General features: G+C 39.2%; 1 protein-coding gene across 2 annotated transcripts; it reads left to right on the top strand.

The window, feature by feature from the left end:
• Positions 1-474: 474 nt before the first annotated feature.
• LOC128623043 (gastrula zinc finger protein XlCGF26.1-like) lies at positions 475-11,931 on the top strand. 2 transcript variants are annotated; one of them, XM_053649901.1, is made up of 3 exons: positions 475-991; positions 1,082-1,176; positions 8,078-11,931. In XM_053649901.1, the coding sequence occupies exons 2-3, from the start codon at positions 1,108-1,110 to the stop codon at positions 9,524-9,526; spliced, it is 1,518 nt and encodes a 505-aa protein (XP_053505876.1). In that variant the 5' UTR covers positions 475-991; positions 1,082-1,107; the 3' UTR covers positions 9,527-11,931. The 2 variants fall into 2 exon arrangements, with proteins under 2 accessions (XP_053505876.1, XP_053505877.1); XM_053649902.1 differs by having other exon boundaries at positions 475-1,035; positions 1,118-1,176.
• The last annotated feature ends 9,060 nt before the right edge of the window (positions 11,932-20,991 follow it).

The following is a 20,991-nucleotide window of genomic DNA, read 5'->3' as shown; positions in this document are numbered from 1 at the left end:
CAGCACCCTCCTACCTCAACTCTCTCCTGAAGGCCTACGTTCCCTCTCGCAATCTGCGATCGATTAGCGACCGACGTTTAGCAGTTCCAACTCAGCGTGGCGCAAGGTCCCTTTCCAGAACCTTCACACTAACTGTTCCTCAGTGGTGGAATGCACTTCCAATCTCAATCCGGACCGCAGAATCTCTCACCATCTTCAAAAAACAGCTAAAGACCCACCTCTTCCATGAACACCTAACCAACTCATAATAAAAATTAAAAAAAAAAAAAATGCACTTACACCTCTACTCTGCACTTTGCTTCTTCTGGAATTCAATTAATAGATCTTGTATGGTAGCACTTCTTGTATTGTTCTTTGCTTGATATATCGCTTTGCTTGTATCTTTCTCATTTGTAAGTCGCTTTGCATAAAAGCATCTGCTAAGTGAATAAATGTAAATGTAAATGTAAAGTATGGGATCAGAAGGGAAGATACTCTAATATCCAGGCTCTGTATAGGACATACTCTCTTAAATTATTATTACATTTTAATTTCACATTTTACATTAATAATACACTATAGGAAAAAGTGAGTCAGATCGATGTATACATTGTGAAATGTCTAAAACAGTTGAGCATGTGATACTGCAGTGTGAGGCATGCAATATAGAAATAATACAATTTGTGGGAAAATTAAGGGATCTCGGAATATATACAATAACATTAGAAAATATATTTCAATGTACATTGAGAAAGGTAAGAGTATACTGCATTATCTTTAAATACTTGCGGGACACAGGTTTGATTAATAGGTGGTTTAATTTTTTTTTTTCTCCAGCTAAACGTTACACTCCATCCCAGTAGGTGGCGGTAATGCACCTTAAGCTGGTTTGCCAACCGCCATAAAACAATAAAAGAAAAAGACGAAGGAAACTCACACACACACTTGGTCTCGGAGCTTCCTTGTCTACACGGGCTTGGAAGCTCTGTTCTTCTCTGTGACATCACTTAAGGTGAGTTCATCTGAAACTTACCACCTGACCTATTCGGTTAACAGGTTAGTGGAGATTCTGGAGTCATGAATCTCTGTATTTTTCTTCCAGTGTCCTGATTATTAACACCTCTTATAATGAAATCAGAGTCCAGACGGCGCTCTTTAAGAAAATCTCCACAGACTCCTGCTGCTACTGGCTCAGAGGTAAAGTTTAGTCATGTGTCTGATTTCTCTTTTCATTTTTAAACTCTGAGAACTTGTTTATAATTAAGTAACGATTACAACGCTATATACAACAAGCAGAAAACTTCCCCGCAAACACCGCGCATTCTGATGACGTCACCAGTTAGTCTCTTTTTGTCAGTTTAATATTACTTTATGAAAACGTTGTTACTTTACCACGTCTTGGTAACGTTTATTTTTTATATATAATCTTGGCTAACGGTCCAGAAACGTCGTGGCCACGTCCTCAAAAAACTCTCTAACTAGTCTCATTAAGAACAATGTGAAGACGTGTTTTTATTTATTGTTTACAACAAAATTGGCAACTTATTCATGAGCTTTTTTATATAACAGTCTGAGGACACAATCATATTTGCATAATTCAAAACAAAAGTAGAAAAGAAACAAAAGAAATCAATTAAAATAAGAGATAATTTGTAGGGGTTTGTTATGAGTTTAATCTTGTCTAATAATGAAACAGGTTTCTGGCTTGGGGAATAATCTAGTTATTATTTTCAGATGAGTCCACATATGTAGATAGTTCTGTGCAGTGTATAAGTATCATTATCCTTGCCTGTAATCCATTTTCCAAAAAAACTTGTTTATAGTTTAAACAACGCATAATTCTTTTAAAATGTCTTTTAAAATGTCTTTACCTCCTAAAAAACCCTATTTAGAAGGTATAATAAATATTTTTCATTTCTTTGGACATGGACATAGTCTCCGCAAAGAATAACCCAGATGGTTTAAGTGTTCTTGGTTTTATTTCAGTAAAAGACAAAAACGGTATCATAACATCGAGGGACTGTAGAAATTTTATACACATCAATGTTTTCTCAACAATATAATCAACAAATCTTTCAATTATTTCACAAATAACATTCTGTTCATTTATGTCCACAATTCTAATACATCTACCACATCAATCATCATGTATTTTCTAACAGCATAGTTACACAAAACGGATCGACCGCATTAATACAAACGCATCATAGCTAACCATTCGATACACTTTTCTTACATCATCCATATTCACCCAAACCATGCTTAAGCTTCAAATTAAAACAATACTTGCCACAAAAGGTAATTTCAGAAACAAATTCACTTGTACCACAAAATGCATACATTGTGTGTGGATTAAAACTGTAAAAAGTAGGGTTCACACCACATTCATTAGCAGACACATCCTAAGCATTTTCTGGTCAACAAAACCATGAAACTCCATTATGTCACACACACACAGGCAGTGGCCAGTAGCACACACATACGTTGAGATCCATAGGTCGTAAATCACACGCCCCTACAGAACTGTCAGTCAGGGGGACATGGAAGGGTCATAAATCAAACAATTTAACAAAGTTCATACAGCTCTGCCAGCAAAGAGTACGATCACTTCCCTGTGACGATCAGAAACCCATCTTCCCACATGGTGCACGATATCTACGGCCTCACCATGATTGCAGCATAATGCGGGGTTATTTTTGTAAGAAGTTGAATTAATTTTTCCCTTATCTGTTCTTTCGGCTTTTTTCCACCCTTTTATATGAAGACACTATCTTCTTTTGTATGTTTCTTGGTCCAATATGTGACCTTTCAACTCACTGTTTTCTTTTATGACCATTTCCTTTTCATTATCAAACACTTTGTTCTTTTCTTTGCATCCTTTTATTTCTTCAAAATTATTAGTTCAGCTTGGGCTACGCTTGCGATCATGGCACTTTGCTGTTTCGTTTGTGAGTTTAGCTCCTTGTGTCGCTCTTCGGCTTTGGCACCAAGCACTTGGATTGTCAAGATGGATTTACACTCCAGCTCAGGAGGTGTTTTTTTTTTTTTTAAATAAACATTTTACAGTTTTTTTTTTGTTTGTTTGTTTTGTTGTGTTTTTTTACAGCAAAGAGAAAAGTGGATGTTTAAAGACATTGTTCTACTTAACATCCTATGGGGAAAATCCTTCACAGAAAAACAGTGATTAAAGACTCCCTAATTTACGATAACATAACCTCAGTAAATCATTTAAATCAGCACATCATGTAAAAAACAAAACAGAACAAATCACAACATTTGATCCAGCTATTTTGATGATCAGCAAACTTGCTATCTTGTGGTTACAACACATGTCAATAACATGTTACTTGTTAATTCAATATAACAAAAAACTAGTTCAGCTTTACAGTGTCTCTCGCCATTCATGATCCGAAAGGTCTGAGATTAAGATGAAGACTCTTGGGTTCACTGGAAGTCGCTTTTTGTTCTTCTTCTCCTCTACTTTTGTGCCCTTCTCAGGATTTATGATGAAAAAACATATTGGAAAAGAATGAATGATTGTGAAAATTCTGTAAATGAACCTACATAGTAAATGAACCCCGCCTCCACCCAAATAAAAACTTCTTTGCCTTTCCTTTACAGGAACTCGATCACTGAGGCCAGTTCTGGGGCCACTGAGGCCAGTTCCTCCTCTGGCTAATACTGGCAAAAAGAGAGAGAAGGGGGGATGGACATTTTAGTTATCAAACACTGTCTGACAGTGACTAATAAAACAGTGCTAATAACAAGGGCGTGCACTCCTAAATGCGTGCACACACACCCCTTATACTCTGAATGCAAGCATTAATTTAAATTCACTGATTTTGTGGCAGGCCAAAAAGATTTATTAAAAGCATGAACATTTGAGTAATTATTAGTGACATTAGGCTACATTTAGCTGACAGGACACGGGCTGAATGGCGATGCATGGTGGCCCATTAGGAGGTAGTTTATAACATTGCAATGCGTTCGCGTCGTTAACAAATAACTGGCTATCGCAAATGTTACATAACGTTAGCTGGTTTCACGGCTACAATGCCAGCTACCTAAAACAAACATAATATAGGACCGTCTTTCAGGTGCTTCGCCAAATTCCAGGGGTTTCCTCGCTTTGAAATGAACGATAGCATCGGTTGCACACCGGCAACCGATGCTACCTTTCCTCTCAACGAGCTTTCCTCGCTCTGCCTTGTAGGCGTTCTTCGTCGTCTTTACCACTTGTGGACCGACTAAAACACTTGCGTGTATTTGCTGCCCCCATCAGTTCTGGAAGAATTGCCACCTCTGTACCTTCATAACCAACGGTACCTAAGCAACTGCAGAAAAACAAGTACTGTCACGTTTTAAGAATGTTGGTATCAACTTGGTACCAAAGTGTCGGTTCTCGTGACATCCCTACTAAGCACATTTTCTGTCTTTACGTTACATTTTATTTTATTTTTTTTGTTTCAGTTGTTCTTTTTAGATGGGTTTCCCAGTACAGTGTTGCCTTGTCTGCTGATAATATTGAGTTATTTTGGGGGATTAAACCAAAACTTGGAAACTGGAGTTGACCTTTCTAGTGATATCTGGCAACCGTGAGTTTAAATTAGTGAATGCGCTGTTAGTTAGTGAATGAAGAGCGGCAGTGTACTGTATGTTTACAGACTTAACAGTTGCTACTCTTGATTATGATTGGTGAGGAATTATTTAATAAAGAAGTTTGAATTAAAACCCACCTTGTAGTATTAACATTATTATTATTATTATTATTATTATTATTATTATTATTATTAATATTAATATTCCGCTGTGTCTACACAAGCAGGTCGCAGTCGCAGGACATTTTGCGGGATTAATAAAAGATGGCGGTTGTGAGATCGGAGAGTTGAGAGAAGTAGATGATTTACAGAGTTACTCTTGTCATCATAATGGCTTCTCTGCAGTATTTACACACTTGTTCGGTTGACTGAGTAGAGGAAACGCAGTGTGAAAGTAACTGGAGTTTTAGTTTCTATTCCGATTATATTGTACAACTATGAACAGGTCCCTCGCACCGGTGCTCCTAAATATTTTTTCAGTCGCACAAAGAATTTTTCAGTCGCAAATGTGAGTGAAATGGGCACACTGTAGAGCCTTTGTTGTCACCTGCAATACAAAAAACAGTTCCTTTAATTGTGTTTTCTGCCACAGTAATGCCATTTGTCATGGCCAAAGTGTGTAAAATCTTTTTCTCGACACATTACAAGTGACATGTGATCTGTATTTGATCTTATATGTGGTGGTAAATTAGGCAGAGAAAGATACACAGCTCGTACTTTGTGCTTGCGTTTTGCTGGGCCTAATGGGTTCACCACCTCAAAAGCATCTTGATATAGAATTAGTTTAAGATATGCTGGGTTTTGAAGGAAAATCTTGTTGTTTTTGTATAGCTGACCATCACCGACATCACAAAACACATCTGCACATGGCACATGTGTATGCTGTGCAGCATACTTCTGCCATAGGTCAGACTCCAATAAACATTCAAAGTCTCCTTTACAGGAACATAGTAGGCAAACCTCACTGACCTCTCTTCCTAAGTAAACCTTTACAGGTACTGTGTATTTGAACATTTTTTGTAAAAGAGTTCTTGAATAAATGGTTCCCAGACCTTGATGACAAATGGTGTATAGGTCAGATTCACAATCTGATTCACTTCACAGCATCACATATTCTACCAATGGCATCATCCATTAATGATAAATCATGTTTCAGAAGTACATTCAGTTTATCCATAAGTGTATGTCTGTTCCAGTTCATGTATGCTCTGCATCTCAACAATATTTTGTATAGTTGAAGCTGGCAGAAGAAACTGCCGAGGTTCGAATTCGGTGTTCGATGGAGTAAGACGCGAAGTTGGAGGCTCCTGATGATTTCGATTAAAATTGTAATTAATTAGCGCTTTTTGGTCATATAATATATTTTGGCGTATTCTACTTCGTTTCCTTATTTGCACTTTTAACTTTGTGGCATGTTAAGATGTCTGGAAAGAACACGAAAACCCGTGGTAGCATTCAGACACGACTAAGACCTAGTGTGCGCGCCGTGAGCGAGTCCCCTTCTCCCCCTGAATCCGCGTCCCCGAGCAGTGACCCTGACTTCGCCGCACTCAAGCTTGAGTTGCTGGCTTCACTGAGGAAGAACGTTGCCGATATTTTTAAAAAGGAGTTTCAGGCGCTGTCTACTATCCAGCTTGACCTGCAGGTCATGAAAACACAGCAGGCTGGTGATAAAGTCGCTACCGATGCTAACATATCAACACTGAAAGGTACTGTTGGGGAAATGCAGCACACGCTCTCCGGTTGCATCGATGACATGGTTCATATGAAGACTACTATCGAGTCTCTCACTGTGACCGTGACTCAATTAGAGAATAAATCGGGGTGAACTGCATCACCTATGTAGTGGAGTTTTTTTCACTTTTATTCTTTTTTTGCACTCGGCCTTCCAGCTCTACAGAATTCGGATTCTTATTGAAGATATTGTCGAGGCATTACTTCGTCTAGATTTTGTGGACTCGCTCCTCTTAAATTTACTTTTGTATTAATGTGCTTCTCTGTTTTGATGCTCTGACTGGGTTAGAGTTTTTCATTTTATTAGTGTTGTTTCTTCATCTTTATGTGCTACACTGTGTTATATTATTTGTTACAAGTCTTTAAAAGGTAAGGACATTATATTTGTTAAAGTGTGCAGACTATTTATCAGATTTGAAGTCAGTAGGGGACTTTTCTCTTGCTGGAATTTTTTTTTGTTTAGGTAATTTAGTTGGTTAGTTCAGCTTACTCTTTGAGTTGTTTTCACATTGTGGACAACTCTTGGTTGGAAACACTGCTGTCTCCCTTTGTTTTATGGAGACATTATGTGGGAAAGGGAAGGGAGGAGAGAAGAGAAAAGGTAAATGAATCACATGAAAATGAATAAATAAATTAAAACAAGGAAAAAAAAAAAGAAGAAGAAACTGCCCGTGTAATTTCAAGTAGAAAAGACAAATATTTCTGAGAAACAGATCACTGAAATTTTCTGAAAGATGTACTTCGCCTTCATCAATCTCACTACATCTCTCTTTAGGGCTTGTAACTTCCGGTTCAGTTACAGAGAAGTAGGAAACTGTCTCCTTATAAAGGTCACTTATATTGTGCACAGAATACTGCCTGTGCTTCCTGGACATGTAGATAGTAAATGATGATTTTTACAGTGAAAGTACTGCTGCATCCTGTCACTGGTCAGTTTACAACATGTCCTTCCACAGTATCTTCCTTTAAATGAGTCGTTAGTGCTTTGACATCGTAGTACTGGAGTTGGCACATAGATATATTACATGGAAACACTGCAAGTACATCTTTGGTAGCAACGTGTATCTGTCTTGTTTACCTTTCATTAAGTACCCCAGACTGATTCAGAGGTGAGCTCCGAAAAGCCACTGCTAAATTTTTAGATTGGGAAACATTACGGCGTGCTGCATGTGATTAGTATTAACCAATCAAACTCCTTGCCCCAGAATGCTGCTTAATGGGTGTCATTTATTCCACTCCATTCTACTTCCACAGACAAAACAAAAGAATAATGCCAGCAGATGAAAAAAGTCAATACTTTTGGCCTTAACAGTTACAAGAAACTCTGTGAACTTCTGTACGGATTAATTATATCGAACAAGTCTGGGGATCGCCATACAAGTCCCCAGGGATGCGGTGTTAGTGGAATTTTAAGAAGAATGCATGTGGCATGAACTATAACTTCACAACTGACAGATATTCAGATTCTTTTTTCAACAGAGAACATGTTTTGATTACATTAATGCTTTAAACCATTGTATTTGGAAACACAAAGTTCTATGTTGATTTCCCAGAGTCTAAACACATTCAGTGCTTCACCTTGAAAAAACATTGACGCCCAGAGTAAGGTTATCTTTGTAGAGCTAGTCTACAGCCATTAAAGGTGGGTGATTGGGTGGTCAAACCGTATTACAATATTGTAGGAGGCGTTTCCAAAAACAATTCCATAAACACATGGGGACAAAATCTAAAATACGCATCTTGAATAATTTTATTGTGTTTTCCAGATGTACCACTGCTCAGATTGTGGGGAGAGTTTTACTAAAGGTCATCAGCTCAAAGATCACGAGCGGATTCACACAGGAGAGAAGCCATTTTACTGTGGACAGTGTGGGAAGAGTTTTACTTTTCAGAGTAATCTCCAACAACACGAGCGCATTCACACAGGAGAGAAGCCGTATCACTGTGGACAGTGTGGGAAGAGTTTTACCCAACCATGGACTCTCCAACGACATGAGCGCATTCACACAGGAGAGAAGCCTTATCAATGCTCGCAGTGTGGGAAAAGTTTTACTTTACGGTGTAATCTCCAACGACACCAGCGTATCCACACAGGAGAGAAGCCGTATCACTGTGGACAGTGTGGGAAGAGTTTTACTTGCCAGCGTACTCTCCAACGACATGAGCTCATTCACACAGGGGAGAAGCCGTATCTCTGTGCACAGTGTGGGAAGAGTTTTTCTTTTCAGAGTAATCTCCAACAACACGAGCGCATTCACACAGGAGAGAAGCCGTTTCACTGTGGACAGTGTGGGAAGAGTTTTACTCAACCATGGACTCTCCAACGACATGAGCGCATTCACACAGGAGAGAAGCCGTATCACTGTGGACAGTGTAAGAAGAGTTTTACTTGCCAGAGTAATCTCCAACAGCATTTGCGCAGTCACACAGGAGAGAAGCCGTATCACTGTGGACTGTGTGGGAAGAGTTTTACTTTTCGGAGTAATCTCCAACAGCATGAGCGCATTCACACAGGAGAGAAGCCTTATCACTGCTCGCAGTGTGGGAAAAGTTTTACTTTACAGTGTAATCTCCAACGACACCAGCGTATCCACACAGGAGAGAAGCCATATCACTGTGGACAGTGTGAGAAGAGTTTTACTTGCCAGCGTACTCTCCAACGACATGAGCGCATTCACACAGGGGAGAAGCCATATCTCTGTGGACAGTGTGGGAAGAGTTTTTCTTTTCAGAGTAATCTCCAACAACACGAGCTCATTCACACAGGAGAGAAGCCGTATCACTGTGGACAGTGTGGGAAGAGTTTTACCCAACCATGGACTCTCCAACGACATGAGCGCATTCACACAGGAGAGAAGCCGTATCACTGTGGACAGTGTAAGAAGAGTTTTACTTGCCAGGGTAATCTCCAACAGCATTTGCGCAGTCACACAGGAGAGAAGCCGTATCACTGTGGACTGTGTGGGAAGAGTTTTACTTTTCGGAGTAATCTCCGGCAGCATTTGCGTATTCACACAGGAGAGAAGCCGTTTCACTGCTCGCAGTGTGAGAAACGTTTTCGTGACCAGAGGACCCTCCACAGCCACCAGCAGAGACATACAGGACAGAAGCTGTACCTCTGTGGACAATGTGGGCGGAGCTATACACTTTCAAGTTCATTAAGGACACACAAGTGCTCTAACATAAAACCATCAGACATTAATTTCTCAAATTAAGATGTGTTTTTAATTTTCATTTTTTTAAAGGGAGGTAAAGAGACATTCAGGCATTAAACTATAATATTATATTATTTGTCATGGACTGTAGTATTCTGTTCCATGGGACTTTATTGCTTCCTCCCTGGATTTTAGCAAAATTCATGACTTTATTTTGTTTTCCTGTTTTTCTCCAAATGCTACAGTGAGCACTGGCTTGCTTTATACCGGAGAAATTTTTGGCTCGTACGGAAACCCTCCAGACTACGACCTCTTTCTTCACTCGATTAATTATTTTTTGACAAAGAACTGTTGCAAAATAAAATTTAACCCTGTACAAGTTCAAAACTTTACTTCCGTTTGCTGAAAAACAGTGTTTTTTCTGTCACAAAGCTAAAGGTTATTCGTTTATCCGTATTATGTCTATGTATAGCAAAGATTTATATAGAAATGATAATGTTGTCTTTTTTTTTGTTTAAAAAATGTACCTTAGAGTAAATAAAAAGCATTCCTTTACTTTTGTACAATGTGTTAACTCTCTAGATATGTTTCATTTGCATGTGTAGTGGAATATTAAATGACAATGCTTCACAAGAAAATTGTTGATGCAAAGTTATTTTATTGAAATAAAGGGTAACACAATATAACATTCTTTGTCCCTCATCATTTCTAAAACCAAACCAGTCAGAACTGTTAAAAACAGGAGATTTGAAAATTGGCTCAGAATCATAGTCTTTGCTTTTAGGTGGGGGAAAAAGATGAGCGATATCTTTAGATCTTTTTATGTCAGATATTTTGTGTCGAACACCTCAGTTAGGTATTGCTGGAAAGGGTATATTTAGGTTGGCTATTTTCTGTAAGACCTCTTTCCAGCCTAAAGGCCTCCAATCGTCGGATACTCGATATGGTGCCGTGAGATTTTTTTAAGCAAATCCACCATGTGAGATCCTTTGATAGTGTTTCCTTTAAAAATAAATTCACCGCTTTTGTTACACAAAGCACCGGCTTTTAAAAGTTTTTCCATAACGTACGAAGCATTTCTTTTGTTTCTCGCAGAAATGCTAGCAAGCACCTCTTGTACGATCTCGTCTTTGGGCGGTTCGATCACCATTGCTTCCGTTTTGCTTTCCAGTATTTTAGGTAGGGACAGGTTCAGTTGAGCAGTTTCCTGTTCTACTAGTTTAACCAAGTTCAAAAAATTTTGCAGCACCGGCGTGTAGAGTTTCGCCTTATCATAATCATTCAGATCAGTCCTTGACAAAATACCTCGTATTGCATCGTCCAAGTTGTTTTTGACAGTCTTTCTTAAGCTTTCCTTCTCTGTGGTGATGTTTCTAAGTTTATCGAGCTGATGTTGAGGGACTAAATACATTTTCTCTGCAGTCTCCATGTTAACTGTTGCGGGATGCGATTAAGCTGCTTATAAAATAAATGGCTACACAGAGCAAAGGCAGAAGAAATCCACCGGATTGATTAATAACTTTCCTTTTTCTTTCTACAGACACTCTTTTATCCGCAAATAATTTGATCCATTGTTTGTTTTTTTAAAACCTGGTATTGTTTTGTCGTCAGCGGTATGTTCCCTCTGAGTACGTTTAAAGCTAGTTCACATATGCTCAGGATGAGATCTGTGGGCACATCACGTAATATATCCTTTCTCCTTCGGGGTGGCGGCTGGTGTGATGAATTCAGCAATGGGAGGGTTTTTTTTTTTTTTCCAATCGATCAGACATTTGTTGTCAATACTTTAAAGGTTTTTTTTTTTTGTTTTTTTTTTTTTTTTTTTCCAGAACATACACAACCAGATTCTCCCGGAAACAACCCTGAGCAGAGATGAAGTTCTTCTGGTGTTTGTGCTTTCAGGTCAACAAATAAATACCCGTAAGGTCTAGAGACAGCATCGAGAAAGCATTCTAAAAAATACTTGCTGTTACCCAGATACATCTGACGAGCCAGTATGCTGATCTGTAATTTGTCTCTAGGGTTTTTAAAAAGAACCATGTAGTTGGTGTTCAGGTTGATTGTTCTGCTAGTCTTGCCTTGAAAAAACAAGTTTGGAATGAGATAGATGATGCTCAGTCAGGTGGGTGTATTTTGTAAAAACCTTTTCTACTTCGTTTTTACTTGCAGATTCCATCAACTCATCGATTACCAACAAGTTTATTTTATTGGGAGGAAATAGTTCGTCATCACACAAAGAAATCTTCCTTGAAGAAATTTTATATTTATTATGATCATCAATTCATCGTACAGAGGTTGCCAACACGTATAACACCAGACAATGTTTTCGGGAACTACCGGCATTGCCTCTTTACAGTTTTCCAACAACATTTTGATAAAATAAGATTTTCCGCTATTACTCGGTCCACATACGATACATGAAAAGGGAAGTTGCATCCTAGCATCAAAAGCAGTCACGTTCATATTTTCCATTATAAAACACATCAACAGAAACAATATGCATATATATATATATATATATATATATATATATATATATATACATGAATAGTCTTAATAACCATAAGGGAGAGTTGTAAAATCAGATAATAAAACACGCTTATCGTACACAACCCTGAACCTTTTTAACTGCGATTTGTTTCTCAAATGAAAGCCCTTTTTATCTCTTACGATTTGGTTATGCCTGGTTACGAGTTGACCAGTTTGATCCGGATTTTTCACTCGCTCGTCCACCAGATCTGTCAGTGATTTCAAATGGACAATATCAGAATTGATACAATTTAAATTAATGCCTTTAGCTTTCATAGTTGTTTTTCCTTTTACGGTTTTGTAACGGTAGGTTTTAGGGCCTGTACTTACAAATTCTATGATTTGAACGCCATCATCTAGTTCGCTGGTAAGACCACCCAAGTATTCGCTTAAGGGCGGCATCCAGTCGCCTTCCTTACTTTTAAAAATGATTCTGACGGTGTCTGTGTACAAACAACGCTGATCTAATCGATCCATCAAATTGTACAGTTCAAGTCTAGCGTACGCTGTAGTGAAAATGCCGATGAATACATTAGCATTCAGGGGTTTAATCAGTCTCTCATCTGCATACTGCCACTGCACCATCGCCACTTTCTCATTCAAAAAAGAGAACTGACACATTATAAATATCGGAGAACATGAACTGTAAAAACACGACAGGATCGCGGATTAAGATTGTGTTTGACCTGTCTGGTCTTTGACACATCTTACCCCACAACGAATTTAGCGCGAGTTTAGCCACGGATCTTTTGGCAGGATTAACGGTAATACAGTGCGGATCCAACGTGATCCCTTTGTTCTCCTTATATTTGTGAATGTACTCACGTTTAGAGGATTCATCAACGGCCCAGAATGGATATCCTGAACTTTCCTGTTTGGTCTTGAGAAACATTTTAATATATTTCGTAAAACGCTCATCAGACCTTTTAGGAAAGTGCCACACTTCAAACCCTTTTAGAATTTTGTAACCTTTTTCGACAGCTTTCTCAGTTTCGACAGGAGCCCATGTTCCGGTAAGAGCACTCTCCTGATCTGTATGGTCAGATTGTTTTTGCTGATGTTCGGTGCACGTTCTACATAGAGGAAAGAGAGGTTTGCTTTTTACACGAAATGGATGAACAGGTTCCCACAGACCCCTAGGTGGTAATAGTTTTGCTCTGACGATACCGATTTCGGTGGTTTAAAGTCACGATAAATGATGATAAGGTGATCGATCGGGTACGTCTTTGTCTTATTTACAAATGGGTAAAGAGAGGTAAAATCTAAATATTCAATTCTCTCACCAGGCTGAGCTACATAATGCAAATGTAACACATTTGTTTGACCGCCATAAAGATCATCTCGTGGGTTTAAATGCTCAGGAAAGTCAAAGTCTTTTAGAAACATGCAGTTGTCGTTTTTCTTCATTTCATTCCACTCATGTTCCCACATCAGTGTGACTTGCAAATTGTGAGTGTCTGGCAAATTCTTCATTTTCTCCATCAATTTTTGACAGACATCTCCAAAGGTAGCTTTGGATGAGCTAAGAGGATGCGGATTCATTGAGGGAAAAACACTTTTCACACCTGTGATAAAAACATCCAAGAAACTCAAAAGCCTTACATTTTTGTCCATCTTCACAGTAACCATCTACGTAATAGTTAGCAATCTGCTGGCCCAAATTTAGCCTATTACCCAAAAACACTTAAAATTCAACATAGAAGCAAATACTCACATCTGTAAACCCAGTTGGAGATAGAAAAAAGGACACCAGACGTGAGTGAGAAGAAGCAAGGGTCCAGATTTATTGGTTCCATTCCACCACACGAGATCCACACCGATGAGAATTCTCAGAAGTGATCTGACACCTGGAGCTCAAGCTCCAGTATTTATACTGTATTTACACAGTAGATAACCAATATACTTCAGAAAGACTATGATATCAATACCAATAGGGTTAAAAAAGAGCTCATCTACATTACCATTATGTTTTGGAAGAGGCTTATCAAATTTACCATTATGTTTTGAAAGAGGACTTTCTGACTACCATTAGGATCGAAAGTGGAAGAGAGACAAAACAATTTAGAGAGACCTTGGTCTCACTTTTATCTCGCAGGGGCAGCTTGACTCAGCTACCCTTATAAATGGCTCCTCATGGTTTTCTCTTAAAATTAAGGCCTTCCTTGCGAGACAAGAATCTTCACCATCTGAATTATGAGTAAGTTTCTTTTACATTTTTCTGTATTTCTGGTTTATAATTTACTTTCATATTTGCTCTATATCGATATTTTATATATAGTTATACTGCTTGAAAATGGTTTACTGTACTTCCTACTTCATAATAGCATTATATTACCCTTCTAATATCCTACATATCCTACTACTCTTTATATTACCCTTATAATATCTTAATACTCCTTTTTATTATTCTTATAAAGTTATAATGTTATGTGTGTGTGAGAGAGAGAGAGAGAGAGAGAGAGAGACAGAGAGAGTGTGTGTGTTTGCACTCCTCAGCTCATACTTCTCTGTGAAAACCATAGTGTGTTACTCTTAAAAGATCTTAAAGTGTGAATCCAATTCGTCAATATCCGCCTAATACCGCTTCTGTGTGTCTAGGTGCCCGTCGTCATTTTTCCTTCTCTCCTCACCTGTCAGTCCGCCGTACTCTCAGTGTTCTCCTTATTTCACCCTTGCTGGCTATCCCATGTCCCCAGGACGCACCCCATTTTCTTCCCCCTACCGCTCTCCTCAAGATTACGCACCCACCAGTCCTGTGAATTTTCAATAAAATTACATATTACTCATACTAGGTCTCCCTCATGTTTATTTCATGCCACAACAAAACCTGACTTCACTTTCGTTCAACGCGTGGCGAATGGGTAGGTTTTGCGTGTTAGAAACGTATTTGAGCCATTGTATGGAAGGTGTTGAGAAAGATTTCTGTCTGGTGATGTAATTATCAAGCGGCGGAATAGCTAAAGTGTCTTTACGCAGGAACTTGGTTCTAAAGATTTTCATACATACAGATGTGATTGTTATGCATTTAAAAGCATCGACCTTTGTACTTTTCAGAATTTCATCTCTGAAAGCTAAACAGCCCTTTCTCAAAATGGCTACGTCCTTCACACAGTATTCGGCCATCTCTTTCTTGAAATCAAAGACTTTTCAGAAACCGTTCTGTACTAATTAACGAATTCTTCTCTATCCTTAGGCATCATGCCATCTACACCGTAAAACTTAGGGTCAGGATACGGTCCTACGTAATCCTGATGTTCTATGGTGTTCCAGAAATGGGGAAAATAGCCTTTCTTGCATTCCGAAAACCCCATGGCTTTCGGGATGCTGCTCAACTTCATGGGTAAGAACGATAGGCTATCAATGTAGGACTGGCAAAACGCTGCATCAGTGAAACACAAAATTGTACCGCCTTGCGCTATGATTTTGGGCGTGATTCCTTCTTTCCCTAAATGGTTTAACAAAAGGTATGAATCGAACCCTCTTGCATTATGCACGATAAACGTATAACCCTTGTATGTATTACAACGAAACTTCTTAAAGAAGGCACTGACGCAATCATCCCCTTCAGCCACCCACTCCTTTCCCTCAAAATCAATACAGCATAAGAAATTAGCTACATGAGTTCCTGTTTCCTGTCTAGTCTCGAAATCATAAAACACATCATTCTCATTGGCGTGTTCTTTCCTAGTCGGCTGTATAAAGTATCTATGTTCAATATCCTTATCGAGTTTTTGGCCACGGAGTATGCATTTGGAATCGGTGCGCATGTGTTCCTTACGTTTAAAAGTAAATCGTTTCTTCATGGAGAGTTTTGCTAGTTTGAAAAAAAGAGTATCCGGCTTTGCTGGCGAAACAGTGTACGATTACGATTTTACAATTCAAATGTCTCTTAAATTTCGATACATCAGCAAAAGTGACTGCGGTGTTTACAATTTTTTTCATGATTCAAAAGTTGGGTAACACAAAAGGCAAAACACATGTCTCTGTTGTGAAAAATGTATAGATTCTTCATTTTCTTCTGTATGGTTTCTGATTTGAATATATGGCCTATTTTCCTTCTAATTGCACCACCCTAAGGTGGTCGGACGATTTGGACGACTATTTCAAGGGTATTATCCTTAAAAATTTCACGTTTACTCTGAACTGCATTTTCGAGCATGGTCAGAAAAGAATGTAAATCTATGACACCGTTGACTAATTGAATGCATGATGAAACATTTATCCTATCACCCCTGATTTCAACGGTGATGACATCCTCAGCAGAAATTAAATTGTTAGCGATTTCAATCACACTGTTTAAAATCTCTAAAACATAACTATAAAAATCTGCAAAGCTGTCACTGTGCCTCTTTCACCCATTGACACACACTCTCACACCAATGGTAGCAGAGCTGCCATGCAAGGCGCTAACTTGCCATCGGGTGGCAACTTGGGGTTCAGTGTCTTGCCCAAGGACACTTCGGCATGTGGAGTCACGTGGGCCGGGAATCGAACCGCCAACCCTACAATTAGTGGACAACCCACTCTACCAACTGAGCCACAGCCACCTTTATAATGCTCATCTTGTATATTATGATCTAGCCCATCCCCATTTTGCTCATCTTGGTTATCAGGTGATTCCATGTTTTCCATTGGACAGTTGAACTCATTATCATTTCCTGGATTTTGTGGAATATTGGCAGGGGATTCGATTAAGTTAACCAGACTGTCATTTATCCTCATAAGACTTTGAGGACTTAACAACCTGGTGTGATGGAATTAAACTTTCATTCAGCCGGTTGATCGCTTCAGTTAAACATGGGTTCAGGGTTGTGTACGGATCATAATGTAACAGACCATTTGAAGAACTCTGGTTTCCATCATAAAAGAAATCATAGAGTAATGGAGTATTTTTGGTTCTCATTTTTTAGCCTCTGTATCTGAACTGCATTTCGGTCGTTTCTGCGCCATACCTATCATAAAATTTTCTAACCAACTTTATGTTTACTGTGAGGCATCTATTCAAATTTTCAAGTATATTGTACAGTAAAGGGACAAATTCCGTACCTCAATCAGATTCAAATGTATTATCAAGCTGTCCAAAGTTTTCCATTAAAGCAGTCTTTACTCTGAACAATTCATGCCACGCTGTGAAGATCTCCTCTAATTCGAGGTCGAGTTGAATGTCAGCTTCCGAGTTGAATTCCTCTTGTTCTTCTATAGCACCACCATATTCGAAATCACTCGTATCTATAGGTCACAGAACATGTGAGAGAGCTTTTTGTGCTGGGACAACTAGAAGGTCAAATAATAATATAGTATATTATATATGTAATATAAGTGTATTGAAGATTAAATTTTAGATATAGTCCCGTACCAAATTACATAATGACCGGATAAGGATAATGATTGTTATACTCAGAAAGGTTAGGGTTAGGGTTATATCAATATCAGTTTCAATTGGATAATTACATAAACATTCTACTTCAATTTATAATTAACTATTTTAATTGTTTAAAATACATCTTCTTACCTGCTGAGAAATACATGGTGTCTGGAAGTTTTGAAGGATAGAGTCTGGAAATTCTTTCGAACCTTTGCTGATTTTCCAAACTCTCCGGAGTGTTAGCCTTTTATAGACAGGGTCGTGTGTGGGTGTGTGTGGGGGTGGGTGTGGGTGTGGGGGGGGGAGGGGGGGGGGTGGGTATGCACCAGAAGCAGATTTAAAGTTTACTACTGATAATAATCAATTAGCTATGACCTAAATATTTAAACAGATGTGAGGGAACACAACAGATTACAACAAACCTAACACATGTAACATTATATATTGTCGCGACGGACCAACAGCCGGCGCGCATGAGAAGAAAGGCGCTCCTTCCCCAACTGCCGCACCTGCACGAAGCGGACAGCCTCGTGCCAAACACACCAGCAGCCGGAAGGACCGTCACGGCGGGGCGGGGCTGCTGACGCTACGCCGGCCGGTGATTGGGGAGTCAGGCGGGAAAAATCCACCACTCAGGCGACAGAGGAGGAGGATAAAAGGGCGCGCTTCCGGCCATACAGGAGGGTGAAAGATCGGCGGTGATGAGACAGAATCTGTGCGTGCTCTCCAGCGGCCTACAGACGCGCAACGCGGAGCACCCCGGTAATATTGATCCACGCCGACCACTAACACCTCTCTCTCTCTCTCTCTCTCTCTCTCGTCTCTCTCTCCCTCCGAAGGTGTGAGCGCGGACGAGGCCACCGGGCGGTGAAAACACACACACCGGTAGATGACGGCACGGAAGGACACGCCCTCAAGAAGGTCACGCGACAGCCACACCCCCACGGACCCCCCCACACACTGAGTTAAAATAAAACACCCTTAACCCCTGCATTCCGTCTCTTGTGGGTCTGTGCTCTGCCCTCCCCCTGAGCTAACTCCCTACACTATCTTTAACTACGCCTGTCAAGATCTGTGATTAATCTATGGGAATGAACATGTAACATTACATCTTTAAGTACACCTGTTAAGAAAAGGACGGTTGGTGATAACCTTATCCTACATCTGTTAAGATAATGATGGTTGGTGATGACCTTTGACCTACACCTGTCAAAATAAGGTTACAAATCATAAAACCACTCCTCTCTCTCTTGCTAACTTTTACACATTTAGTGCTTCACATTTTAACAGTGGGAAAAAGAGCAGTCTACTTATTTTAATATTTATAATTATTTAATATTTTAACCTAATAAAAACATGATGAGCCAATCATGTGAGTCCAGAACGACTGACAGGTGAATTATTAACGGGTAAATGATCAACTGGTGAATGATCGACAGGATTAGCAGGTGTTTGGTGTCTCCCCTTGAAAGATGCTCTGATGTGGCGCCCTCGCTTTGTGCCACAGGAAATGGAGATTTTAATTTAGTTCATTGTGAATGTGAAATAAAATCTCTCAATGTGTTCAACTTAACTATCATTAAATACTTATATACTAACAGCTTAGTAAGGGCACATGGTGGCTAAGTGGTTAGCATGTTTGCCTCACACCTCCAGGGTCTGGGGTTCGATTTCTGCTGGGGCCGTGTGTGCAGAGTTTGCATGTTCTCCCTGTGCTGCGGGGGAGGTTTCCTCCCCCAGTCCAAAGACATGCATGGTAGGCTGATTGGTGTGTCTAAAGTGTCTGTAGTGTATGAATGTGAATGTGAGTGTGTATGTGATTGTGCCCTGCCACCCCTTTTAGGGATGCCACTGGAATATTTCTGTCAAAAACGTCACTTTCAGTTTTATTATTTTTTACTGTTCTAAACAGTAAAAAGGGTGAAAAAAATTTTAATGGAAAAAACATTAAACAGACCTACAATGAAGTGTGAAATCTAATCCTGCATAAATAACACTGATGGGGATTATAACTGGACAGTGATTTAAAACACTGTTTGTGTGCTTTTCTCTACTGCACTGCGGTTGTGAGAGTGTGTATCGCTGCTTGAGATTTCAGATTAATAGTTTTCTAACCAGTAATGCTGCAGCAATATTTAGCTGAGGACCTGCAGATTATAAACTGCTACACAGTGGACCAGATTGTCTAAGTTCGATAAGGAGGTGGGGATGTGTGTCTGCATTCACAGGAGACAAGAGAAAGGTTAAAAGTAATTGGCTTTACTGATATAAAAGAACAAACATCATATAATTATACAATCATGTGCATGAAATGGCTCAAATTTCCCTTTTTGTTCTTCTCAGGTCAATTTCAACCTTTACTTCCTTTTAGTTAGACTATTATATAAATTATGAAATTGGACTCACCCCTTTTGTGCCCCATAGGTCTGCATTAGCTGACGTCACCAAACTGTGGACTCGGAGGAGGTCCACAAGAGCAGAGAGTGTCATATGGGACAGATCAGAAATTGAACACAGCTGAAAGCTTCACGTCATAATTGATGACATTATTACAGGAAACCAACACGATGGCGGTTGACATCACTGGGTTGTGACTGAAGTCATGATGGTCTGAAATGGCACAGAGGCCAGAATGACTCAAATATAGAGGAAGACATAGATGATGGGGAAAATGGAAGAAACTAAAATAGCAAGTGGACTTTAGTTGAAAAGTGCAAAAGAAGGAAAGATTGGCGTCAAACATCAGGTACAGAAAGTGAGAAAGATGATATCCAGTCTATAAGAAGGAAAGAGTATTATAAGGTATTGGTGAAGTATATGTCAGAAGGAGTAAATAATGTGAATCCTTTAAAATTGACCAAAAAAATGGAAAGAAACGATTGGAAACATTGAAAGTGCTAAGATGTTGCAAAATGGTCAAATTATCCTATTCTGTAAATATAACAACAACAAAAGGCAGCTTTAGGGATAAAGACCTTATTAGGACAAAATTAACATGTAAGGTTAGGGGAGAAAAGAAATGGATGAGAGGAATAATCACAGGAATACCTACTAATGTTTCTGTTGATACAATTAAGAAAAGCTTGTTAGGAGCAAATGTGATGGATGCAAACAAACTGAAATATACTTGAAACAAGGAGAAGATGGGTAGCCTATCAGTGATGTTACATTTTGATGAGCAAAAATTGCCAGATGTTTAGGAGTTATGAGTTACACAGTTCGACCATATATCCCACTCCCACTGAGATGTTTGAAGTGCCAGAAGTATGGTCATGTGGCAACAGAATGTAGAGGAAAACAGAGATGTGAAAGGTGGGGGGATGGGGACCATGAATATGGAAAGTGTGAGGAAGGTACCAAGCCAAAATATTGCAACTGTGGTGGAGAATATAGCATGGGACACGGAGGATGTCCAGTAAGGAAAAATGCTGCTAAGGTACAAATTGTTAAGATAACAGAAGGATTGACCTATGCCGAAGCAATAAAAGGATTTCAGATGACAGAAAGAAGTAGAGAAGATAGATGCAGTCTCGAGGATGAGAAACGAATGTCTGAACCAAGAAAAGGCAAATGAAAATAATATTATGGGGGATAAGTTGGCATTCATTACTTTTATTGCTGAAGTGAACTG

The sequence above is a fragment of the Ictalurus furcatus genome, chromosome 19 (assembly GCF_023375685.1).
Source record: "Ictalurus furcatus strain D&B chromosome 19, Billie_1.0, whole genome shotgun sequence".
NCBI classification, from domain to species: Eukaryota; Metazoa; Chordata; class Actinopteri; order Siluriformes; family Ictaluridae; genus Ictalurus; species Ictalurus furcatus.
This window is presented reverse-complemented; position numbering and strand designations above follow the sequence as displayed.